Consider the following 12,212-nt stretch of genomic DNA (forward strand, 5'->3'; position numbering starts at 1 on the left):
CCCAGAGCTTTTCTTAGTACCAAGGAAGAATGCGACTGGTTGCGCACTTTCCATGAGGCCAAGAGAACTGAGCCCCTCTAATCAATTCAGGGTTCAGAATAAGAGGAAGCATGCCAAATAAAGAATCTTTTCCGAAGTACAACCAAATACCCAACTCTTGATTCAGGGGTGACTGAGTATGCTTAGTCCACTGAGCCTCCTCAGCCTGTCTCAGGGCCTTGTATTAGGCTGAACTGAAGCAGCAGCCACCAGGACTCCCTCACTTGGTAGGCAGGCCAAGGTCTCTAGTTCAACACTTACCTCAGTGACAAACTTGCTGTGTGGGTAATCAAATTAGCCTACAACAGAGTTCTTATAAGGATAATTCAGTCAGTATCCAAAGTACTAACTTGACTCCATTCCTACTTATATCTGACAAAGGAAGCTTTGACTCTCGAAAACTAATTCTCTGGAAATCTTGTTGGACTTTAAGGTGCTACTGGACACAAATCTTGACTATGAGTTGTGTCTGGGGCCAGCACTGACTCCTGGCCAGGACAGGATCTGAACCAGCAAGCCGCCGCCACCTCCCCCATCAAAGTTGCTGACGCATTGGACAGTGAACCCCAGCCTGGCCACACTCACCAGCTCCTGGACAGGGAAAGTGGCATCCATCCAGGAGTCCCAGCTGGGCCCCATGAGCCAAGGGTGAGGCTGGCTTATCACAGCTGAGCAGCAAGCCACACTGTGACTGGAGGCTGCATCATCAGACAGCACTCAGGAAGGGCAGGTGGCACTGGCCCCCAGAAAGCCCTCCTGCTGCACACCACCACTAGGGCCACCTGCAGCCAATGGGTCAGCCAGAGGTGTGATGAGCCCTGGCTGCATCAGGAAGTCAGACCAGCTGGCAACAAGAGGGAGAGACGCCAGTGCTGAGCACTGCTGTAGCAGGAGAGAAGCAGAGCCCAGGGGAGGTAGCCATGGACTCAAGCCAGGAGCAGTCAGTAAAGGCCCAGGCAAGGCTGGCCAGGAGCAGGATTGGTTGGGCAATGAAGGATGTGGCAGACTCTAGCCTAGGTATTGGGGCACACTCTGGGGGCAAGATCCTGAGGGTGGAGCTAAGAATTGGGGTAGATTTAAAAGGGGCTGCACAACCGAGACCAGGAAGGACATGCTGGGAGGAGTTGACCCTGCTGAAGGGCAATACTCCCAGGCCAGGCAGAGATGGTCAGGTGCCGCAACAAGGCCTCACCCCTGCGTCTGAGGCCTAGAGAAGGCCCTGGTGAGTGGATGAGAGGATGGCAGAGGGCCAACAGGCAGTCCAGGAGCAGGACAGGCATGACAACTCGCTACACTATTTTGAAGTGTTCTTTCAAGTGGTAAGAAGATTGCATTTAATCGCTTCCAAATAACTTGCATTATTTCTTATATTTCACTTCCTAAAGCAGATTTTCAAGATTCCTGAAGCAGCTTTTATTTTACTGAATAAAAATTACATTGTTTTCTTCACAAAATAGCCTACTCTTCCTCATGAGAATTAACTTGCTGTGCCATATCTGAGGTGCTCAAAACATGCTTTTAAAAATACTTCTGTATGACTGATAAACTCACCTATGCTGTTTGAACTTTCTGTCAATTCCTTGATAATCCCTTTATTTAAACAAACATCCACATGTCTATTAAACAATGCAAGATCCTTTGTATTCTGTTCTGAGTTGCAGACTGGACAAACTAAAGTCTTCTTCTCAGTAGTGATGGGAAAACATGACAACCTTTCTGCAGAAATGGATTGCTCAAAATGTTCTTTTTCCACTGATGACAATTTAGAAGTGTCCCGTTTTGCATGTATACCAAATATAAAGTCATCAGGACAACTATATCCACTTTTACTACCATATTCATGGTCTTTCAGCTGAGGGGAAATGTCGGTGCTGCTACTGATGGAGTTGTCAACTTCATTTGTTGGTGCCATTTCTACATTTGGCTCACTTGTTTTATCTTTCTGATATTCATTCTTTTGGCTTTCCAGAGACAGATCGGCCTTGTTCTCCCATAATTTGTTGCCATTTGTAATTTCTGCTTTATTTTTTTCCACTGTTTCACTAAGGCAGCTGTCAATGTGCCTGTTAAATGCCTCTAAATTGCTATCTTGAAGCTCTTTGAAGCAAACAGGGCAAACAAAGATATGATGGTCATTATCCTTTGCTTGTTCAATGGATATTGATAACTTTACATCTTGTGGACTCTGCTTGCTTGATGACTCGTTTATAAGAGTCTCTTGATTAGCTTGCTGTCTTGTAGCTCGCTTTTTATTGAAGAAACTTTCTCTCTCAGAAGCTTTTGGAAAAATTTCCTCACCAGATTTCCTAGGAGAAAGCCTAGAAGCAGAGTCCTGTTTTCCTGATTCTAAGAAATGGAGAATGCTCTTTTGTTGATATTTCTTTTCTTCTTCATTTAGAAAACCTGAAACTCGTACACCTGAATATGAGAAACAAGCCATACAAATCTGATTAGTAAAAAAGTTTAAAAGCCTCATCAAAATTAACATTTAGGTACATGTAAATTGGGACAAGATTGCATCCAACTCTGTAAATTGAAGGGGCATGGTTTTGTTTCTGCAAATAAACCACTTTAACAAGAATTACTTTGCAAGCCTAAAATCTACATGCTATTCCAATTTTATTCAGAATGACAAAGTCTGTACAGTAATACATAATGCCACAATATTCATACAGAAATGTTAGTTGCTAGATGGAGCATTTCTAATAAAATACTTACACTAGTGGCCAAAATTGTGGAAACCTTTTGGAAAAAGTGTATTTTTGAGGTTTGATGGCTCATAACACCACTTTTTTTTTTGGAGTAATACCATAAAATTATATATCAATGGAAAGATAATTCAATCAATAACATAAATCAAGATTTGAGTAACGTCAAGAATTATCAACCTATCTCGTTGTTAAATAATGATTACAAAATTTTTGCAAAAATTTTGGCGGAGAGATTAAAGGACTGGTTAGTTGAGATTATTGCAGAGGAGCAAGCAGGGTTCCTTCCAAACAGGCAAACCAGAGACAATTTGAGAACTGTAGTAAATGCTATAGAATACTATGACAAACATTGTGAAAGGGAAGTTGGTTTCTTCTTTGTGGATGCAGAAAAAGCGTTTGACAATTTGAACTGGAATTTTATGTTTGCCACAATGGAAAGGTTGCAAATGGGAAAAGATTTTATTCAAGCAGTAAAAGCAATATATAGAGACCAATGTGCGGCAATTGTAGTAAATGATGAGCTAACAAAAAATTGGAAATAAGAAAAGGTACAAGACAGGGGTGCCCATTATCTCCATTGTTGTTCATCTTGATTTTGGAATTGTTATTGATTCAAATAAGAGAAGATGAGGCTATAAGAGGCATAAGGATTAAAGAATTTACCTACAAGGTTAGAGCTTTTGCAGATGATGTAATGGTTATAGTGGAAGATCCAATACAAAATATGCCAAAGTTGCTTGATAAGATAAAAGAGTTCGGAGATCTGGCTGGATTTTATGTTAATAAGAAGAAATCAAAGATACTATGTAAGAATATGACTAAACAAAAGCAGCAAGAATTAATGGAAATTACCGATTGTGAAGTAACACATAAAGTTAAATATCTTGGAATTGAGTTAACTGCGAAGAATATTGATTTATTTAAGAATAATTATGAAAAGCTATGGCAACAGATTGATAGAGATATGATTAAATGGAATAAACTAAATCTATCATGGCTGGGAAGAATAGCGGCAGTTAAAATAAATGTGTTACCACGGATCACGTTTCTATTACAAACAATTCCAATTATTAGAGACACTAAACAATTTGAAAAATGGCAGAGGAAGATCTCTGACTTTGTGTGGGCAGGCAAGAAACCACGAGTAAAAATGAAAGTTTTGTGTGACGCTAAAGAAAGAGGTGGACTGCAGTTGCCAAATATTAGACTATACCACGAAGCAATATGTTTAGTTTGGTTAAAAGAGTGGATGTCACTGAAAGATTGTAAGCTCTTAACATTGGAAGGTTATAAGAAGCTGTTCGGATGGCATGCCTACTTGTGGCAGGATAAAATAAAAGCTGATCCTATGTTTTTGCATCATTATATCAGAAGGAGCCTCTTCACGATCTGGAAAAAATATAAAAAATATCTGGGTGAAGGCATCCCCTCTTGGGTGGTACCGTTTGAAGGGATTGATCCGAGAGCTATCTACAATGAAGAACAATGTTTACCATATAAAGAGATATTGATTATGGAACAGAAAATGATAAGAATTAAATCGGAGGAAGAGTTATCTTCTTGTTACGGATGGTTCCAATATAGACAGATCAGAGACCTTTATAATTCGGATTGTTCAAAAGAAGGAATTAAATGGGAAAACTCAAGAGTTGGAAGAGACTATACTACAAGAAAGCAAAAAGAAGATATCTAAGATTTATAAAATACTTTTGAAGTGGTATACAGAGGATGAGATGGTCAAAGTACAGATGGTGAAGTGGGCAATTAATTGTCATAAAGAAATAACAATGGAATCATGGGAATATTTATGGAAAACTTCACTGAAGATTTCAACTTGTACCAGTATTAAAGAGAATGTTTATAAAATGATCTATAGATGGTATTTAACGACAAAGAAGATTGCACTTGGAAATGCTAACATGTCAGATAAATGCTGGAAATGTAAAAAGCATGAAGGATCATTGTATCATATGTGGTGGACATGTGAAATAGCCAGTTCTGGGGAGATATTATAGAAGTAATAAATGAGATATTGCAGATTCAAATAAAGAAGAACCCAGAACTATTGCTATTGTACTTAAGCATGGAAGATGTTCCTACTCAATACCGAACATTACTATTTTATATGACGACGGCAGCAAGACTTTTATATGTGCAAAAATGGAAGGTGCAAGAAATACCAACTATTGAAGATTGGATGCATAAATTGCTGTACATGGCAGAAATGGATAAAATGACAAGGAAGCTGAGAGATCAGAATCCAGCAGAATTTTTTATGGACTGGGGAAGATTGAAAACATATTTAGAAAAGAAGTGGGACGTAAAGGGGGAATTATGGCAATTTGAAAATTATTAGAATGGATTTGTTATTAGAAGAGATAGAGTCTTTACCATATGAAGTGAAGTATTAGCTAATTGTTAGCCCAAATGTAAGTGGACTTAGAGTTAATAGATATTGTTAGAATTGCTAAAGTAGATACTTTATCCGACAGTTAGTTTAAATTTAAATATATGTGGAGTTAATATAAAGTAATAGATAATAGATTTTAAGTTTATAACAATATTTTTGAAGTTAATAGATAGGGCTTAGTTGAATAAAAGAGTAAGTAAACATGAGATAAGGAGTTACAGAAAAAGGGGACAGATTGGGAATAGATTAGGCTATAGGGTTGGAAAGCTGTTGGAAGTCTTGGAAAAGGGGGGGAGGGAAAGGGTGGGGGAAAGGATAATGAGATGCTATTTGAAAGTTGTATATTAATATTCTCACCTAATAAAAACTTTTTTAAAAAAAAGAACGTAATGCAGTAACTTTTATGAAGGAATTTTTTTTTAGAACAGTAGTTATAAAGAAGAAAATTGAAACACATCGAAAAAATGAGTTACACAACAATTCTCACGTCAGTTAATACTTAGTTGGGTAACCTTTTGCTTTAATTACGGCCTTACAACGCCTTCCCATGGAGTGAACCAAGTTTTTTAGTTCTGCAGCTGTTATAATGTGAAACCATGACTGAGTTATTGCTTCTATTAATTGCATTTTATTGCTGGGTTGCTTCTCACTAACCAGTTTCTTTAGTCGGCTCCATAGATTTTCGATGGGGTTAAGGTCTGGGCTATTCCCAGGCCATTTCAACAGTGGAATATGATTATCTTGAAACCACATTTTGCACACAGCAGCGACATGACACGGAGCTGAATCTTGTTGAAATATAAATGCTTCATTATCTTGGAAAAGATCACGTGTGGAAAGCTTCAGTTTGGGCTCAAGTATTTCATTTATGTATTTTTGGGCATTTATATTGCCATTTATCATGCAAATTCTGCCCACACCTTTTGTCATACAACCCCATATCATAACACTAACTGGGTGTTTCACGGTAGGTGTAATGCAATCGGGATGCAAATCTCCGATTCTTCTTCTCATGTATTTTATGCCATCACCACCAAACAGGGAGATTTTGGTCTCATCACTCCAAATAACACTTTCCCATTGTTCCGCTGTCCAGTTAACATGGGTTTTAGCCCAGTTTAATCTTTTCAACCTTTGTTTGAGAGATAACAATGGTTTTTTTCGTGGAATTCTAGCATTAAGACCAAATTCTCCAGTCTGTGCCGAACAGTCCTTGCACTCAACTTCACATTGAATTGCGCCATTTCATTCTGTATACACCCCGATGATTTTCTTCTGTCACCTAGGCTCAGTCTCTCAATTTTTGTATCATCCCTTGATTGTGTGCACCTTTTCCTGCCTTTACCAGTCTGGTTTTGTAGTGACTGAGTTGTCTTATACCTCTTCAAAAATTTGGAAATGCCACCTTTGGTTAAGTTTCCACCAATTATTCTTCTAATTTCTTCATAACTGTAGCCTTGTTCACTTAACAGTGCTGTTTTACATCGCTTTCTGGGTGACCAGTCAACTCTTTGTGCCATTTCTTTAATTGTATTACGTTGAATGGCTACATTCAAATGAAGGAAAGCTACTTCGTATCAACCTAAGCAACTTGTGCTTCCTTTTCCTGGTTATTTGGCCATAACATTTGATAGAATACAGATAATTGAACAAACTTTGTTGCATTACATTCTTGATTAAATTATCTTTCCATAAACTATGTATGATCTCTTGAGAGCTTTGATCTTTAAATGTTAAATGATATTTAAAGAAGCAAGCCATCGAACTCGAAATGCAGGTCTCAGTACCAAGGACAATCTCCTAAAACAACTATAATTTATTTATATTAAAATTTTTACTGCATTAGCCTTATTCTATATTAATTATTTATATTTTTGTGCTACTGGAAAAATTTGGAAGGAAGGGCTTACTGGAAAAACAAGTAATGGGATACAGATAGATTTATGACTGAACGCCATGAACAACAGACAAGTAACATCTATATCTTGAACACTGAACTTGTGAATGCTGTCTGAAATCTTTCAGTTGTATCTACACAAATATAGAGATCTGTTTTCCTTTTTTTCTAAGTGCAAGCTAAGAAAAATCCAAATTCTACCTGGAATTCCCTGAGCACAATAGCAACTAACAGCGATTCCTGTTCAAGCACCCCAAACCTCTCCCAAAAAACTAAGTAATTGCAAAGAAGCTGCAAAAGTTATCAGAACTAAAGAGCTATCAATTCTTAAGGTAAAGCTAGTCCCCTGTGCAAGCACCAAGTCATCACTGACCCATGTGGGGATGTCACATCACGTTTTCTTGGCAGACTTTTTACAGGGTGGTTTGCCGTTGTCTTCCCCAGGCATCTACACTTAACCCCCAGGAAACTGGATACTCATTTTACCAACCTCGGAAGGGTGGAAGGCTGAGTCAACCTTGAGCTGGCTATGTGAACCCTGCTTCCGCCAGGATCGAACTCAGGTCATGAGCAGAGCTTGGACTGCAGTACTGCAGCTTACCACTCTGTGCCATGGGGCTCTTATATTTCACATTTTATTCTCATTACATTTTTACACTCTATGGAGGGCAACAGTTGATAATTAAACTATAGTCAGATGCAATGCGGCACATATCCCTGGCCAATGTACAGGGATACATCTTATAATTCTTATATTTCAATAAAATATTTAGCAATTCATATTTCTGTATAGCAATAATGAGTTGTGGGTTTTTCAGTAAGAATGAAAAACCTATGAATGTAAATTTAAGAAAAGCATATTTATTAAGAGTATCTCTTCTTAGAAACATCAGTGACTACTATAATGCATACTCAACTTGTACAGTCAAAATTATTTTAAAGTGATATTACCCATCAATCTGAGACGTAAAGGCTGTGGGGCCACACCTTCCATTTCTGTTTTAAGGAGTTCCTTAGCAACAGCAAATATTTCTTCTTCAGTAGAAACTGCAGATAGTACTGTACTAGCTCTTGTTTTCACTTCAAAGTTTACATTCTTCAGTTTTAAAGTAACAGTTCTAGCCTATTAAAGAGAGCAAACCTCTTGAAACATACTTTTAAGAGTTTTTCTGTGGCATTACAGAATTTAGAAATCAGAAATGTGGCTTAAAAATAAGACAAGTGAAACTTTAGCAGTAAGTATAAATCTTACATAGTCATACTTTCCACATTTTATTCATTCTCACTCTACGGAGGTCAACATTTGATAATTAAACTATAGTCAGATGCAATGCGGCACATATCCCTGGCCAATGTACAGACCACATCTCCATTCTTCTTATCTATCATAACAGTAGGAATTCTGCTTGACAATTAAAATAAATAGAACAACATGTCTGGTAGTCGTACTTGGGTACTAATGTTATAAAGAAAACAAAATCACTGCATTACAAATTAAAAACTGTTAATCAAGAAGAGTATGTATATTTACAGCCCTGCCAATGGCACTGAATACCCTTTCATAAGGGACAATTAAATTCCATATTTCAAATCAAGGAATTACCACACCACCTAATCTAATTATGGATTTCAGGCTGATATCATGAATAATCTTCTGTTCTTAAGAGGTATGAAACTCATCTTGTTGCTATGCATGTGTACTCCCTCTGTCCTTCCTTTGCATGTGGAGCTCAACTGAATGTTTCCTGGTTTTAGAAGCCTTCAGTCAAACCCCAAGTCACCTTCACATCTTAATATTAACACCCAGACACATTGAGGTTTGGTTCCTCTCCATAAAGTGGAATTCTAAAACCATGATTTAACCCAATTTGTGGGGAGGAAGCAAACTCCCATTTGTTCAAATGGCCTGGATTCAGAAGCCATAGCAAAGTGGGGTTTGCTTCAAGGCTTCCAAAACAAATTTAGCCATATGGCAATTAGTCAAGCTTTGCTGGACATGAACAAGCAGAGATGTATGCTTGTAATGTGTGAATGCAGTCAGCTGGGTGTGGTGGTGCATATCTGTAATCTCAGCTTCTGGGAAGGCTGAGTCCAGGGGATCACTGCAGCTCAGTTCTGGGCTGCAGTGTCCTGACCCTGGACAGATTGGGAGGCTGTACTAAGTTCAGCATCAATAGGGAGGGGAGTTGTGGGAACCAAAAAGAGGTGAACTGGCTTGGTGAAGGAGCAGGTCAGGACTCCGGAGTGGGAATGCAGTCATTGACTTTTTGTTTTGTGTGGCACAAGGCAAAAGGAATCTATTGTGCTGCTCCAAATATCTGTTTAGATAATCGGCCAGCTGAACATTGACAAAGAGATCAGCAATGTAGGCAGTCTGGAAGGCAGAGACACTGAAGAAATGCAGTAAGTTCTTGTCTACAGACCAAGTTAGGATCAGGAAGCAGGAGGGTGAGAAAGACAGGACACAAAGAGCTCTCCACAAAGAACATACACATGAATCTACCAGTTAACTTCTTATAATGAACACATTTTAGGGAGTTTAAAAGCCCTAAACCACACAGTTCTCATACAACTTCAAGACCAACCCTTCATTTTCCAGTTACTTAGAATTGGCTTCTTTGTGGATCACTACATACACAGATACATCAAGAAAAACACTCTGTTGTCAAATTCTATTACTGAAACTCTTTTCTTCCAGAAATCTGTAAAAACCCTCAGAATCTGCTAAAACTATTTGAGTCAGAGATCAGCATTATTTATTCTGTGATTTTGTAATTGCTACCTGCCCCAAATCTTCAGAGATGAGGTGGCCAAGAGAATCTGAATAACTAATAACAATTTGATGTCAGCAATCAGACCCCCTCTTCATGCTGAGAGGGCAGTTTATTGATGAAATATCATTACCCCTTTCCTTATATGCTATCAATCCAAGGAACTGCCTGGCCCAAGGCAAAGTGAATGCCAACTGGGCAGGAGCTTGGAAAATTACCAGAACATGAGTCAGCGGCGGTTGATGGACTGCCTCTCCACACCCTGGAGAGACGTAGAGATAATGACGCTTCCTGAGAAAACCCCTGTCTAACCTAATCAACACCCCTGATTTGTTTGAGACTTCTCCGTGAAACACCAGGCATTTTGCTGCCTCCATGGACCACTACTCTTCAAAACTGGTAATGGCTGCCCTCTCAGAAACTGCTTTCTCTCCCTTTCCTCACTAATTTCCTCTAAGTTAGCCTTGTATTTGTGTTGTGTGTATTTGTGTTATTGTCCTTTTTATTTCTCTTTTAATAAAAAGGCCTTTCTTGTGAACATATGCCTAATTTATTTGAGAGTTCTCTGAATAATCCACATAAACATTGGTAGAGAGTCCTAGTTACCTGTTTTTGAAAGACATAAAAATAACTTTAAATAAATTCCTGTCTAAATAATTCCCACTACTAAGGAAGGAAGAAAAATTGCCCACAATCAAAATACTTTTGATGCCTAAAGAAGGAATATGCAAATGGCCCAGGTGGCTGAGAGACAAAGAAGGTCAGAGAGTGCTAACAGTAGGGTTGCTTGACAACCAGCAGGAGACCTGGAAGGGCATCAGCAACAGCATGATGTCACTTCTGGGGAGAGCACTGAGTTTTCTCTAACGATGTCAGTAATTTCTAGGAATCACTGAAAACTCTCTGGTTTTGCCATAGAGTTTCTGGCAATTCCTAGAGAGACAGGATGTCACTTCCAGGTTTTCCCTGAGGTGACATCATGCTGACAGCAATTTGGGTTTTTTCCCCTTTTCTCCCATCTGCTGCTGGAATGCCCCCACACAAGGCCCACTGCGGGCAAGAGATCTCTTTCTTCCATCGGGCACATGGTAACCCCAGTTGACAGGCATGCAGAATTTAATATTTTATCACAGTTACCTACTTTAAGTCCTTCCTGTTGCAAATCCTCAGCAAGGTCACTGCAAAGTTCTTGACACAACCTGTACTGTTCTGCAGGACTTATTTCATTAAATGTCCTAGGTGCCAAAATAAAATTTTAAAAAATTAATTTTATTTCATCTTGGAGAATTTCAGCACTGAGTAGTAATACATCACAGGAAAACTTGACATTTTAAAATCAAGCCATGTGCATCAAAATAGAAAAAGCTACGTAGAATAAATTTGGAAAAAGCACTAAACAAAATAATGACTTTATGTAACTGCTTTGGTGTAGCCTCTCAATATGAATTCATTAACCTCTCCGTATGCAATACAGAATAATTATAGGAAAACACTCAAAATACGATTCTTGCATACTGCATGCTGCTGCTAGGCAGGTATTAATCTTACCCATTTGCAGTGTAGCACCTCCAGAAAGCGTTGCTTGTAAAAGTATCTTAGTATTTTTGAAAGATAGCTAGACTTTTTTTCAAAAGATAGCTAGCCTTTTTCTTAGTACAGCAATATGTATTTCTGTGACATCACTAACCATGAAGAAAGAATGGTGTTTTTAGTAGCATGTTGATATATCTAATTGAACTAGGCCCAATTATGCAAGAATCTCTAGAAGGATGAAGTTTGCTTTTATTCTGAAGTAGTTTAAGCCTTTATAAAAGAAAGTCATCATAGGAATATACATTGCATAACGGTTTGCAGGGACTGTAATGAGCGACTGACTTTTCCTTTAAATGAAGGAAAAAGGCATGGAAAGCCATAGGCTGAATGTGGTCAAGTAGTTTTTCATATGACCAACGTTTTTGCTACATGTACAGTATTGCATTAATCCTTCCATCAGCAAGAAAACTTTAAAGTAGTTTTACACAAGTCAGTTCTAATGATGAGATCATTCACTTGGCTATAAATATGAGTACATACCTTTCAGTGCTCATACTTTTTCTCTCCCCATCCCTTTAAAAAGGAAAAAAAGTTTGAAGGTACTGTAGCACTGATTTTTTAAAATAAAAACCAACCTTGTTTAAATAATAATCATCTTCAATAGTGTATATTTTTCCTGGTGAATTATGGTTAGGGATCCCATTCCCCCAGTGGGGATGGGGGATCCCCCACTCCTACCTTTGGCCTCCCTCTACTGGCCAATAAGGGGAATGGCAGGGAACGGACCTCCCAAGTGTGCTCCCAGGGTTGGTGAGCTGATTTGGGCTCCAAACTGGGCTTGCTCCCCTGCC

The 12,212-nt window shown here is 38.6% G+C and overlaps 1 protein-coding gene across 2 annotated transcripts in view; it reads right to left on the reverse strand.

The window, feature by feature from the left end:
- Nucleotides 1-12,212, reverse strand: part of POLK (DNA polymerase kappa) — a 48,696-nt gene that overhangs the window by 2,833 nt on the left and 33,651 nt on the right. For both annotated transcript variants that reach the window (XM_054986227.1, XM_054986226.1), the window contains exons 10-13: nt 11,902-11,934; nt 10,970-11,063; nt 8,009-8,180; nt 1,591-2,457 (exon numbers count right to left, since the gene is read on the reverse strand). In XM_054986227.1, coding sequence (XP_054842202.1) covers nt 1,591-2,457; nt 8,009-8,180; nt 10,970-11,063; nt 11,902-11,934 — 1,166 coding nt within the window. The remainder of the gene's footprint in view (nt 1-1,590; nt 2,458-8,008; nt 8,181-10,969; nt 11,064-11,901; nt 11,935-12,212) is intronic.

Source organism: Eublepharis macularius, chromosome 8 (assembly GCF_028583425.1).
Source record: "Eublepharis macularius isolate TG4126 chromosome 8, MPM_Emac_v1.0, whole genome shotgun sequence".
Taxonomy (NCBI): Eukaryota; Metazoa; Chordata; class Lepidosauria; order Squamata; family Eublepharidae; genus Eublepharis; species Eublepharis macularius.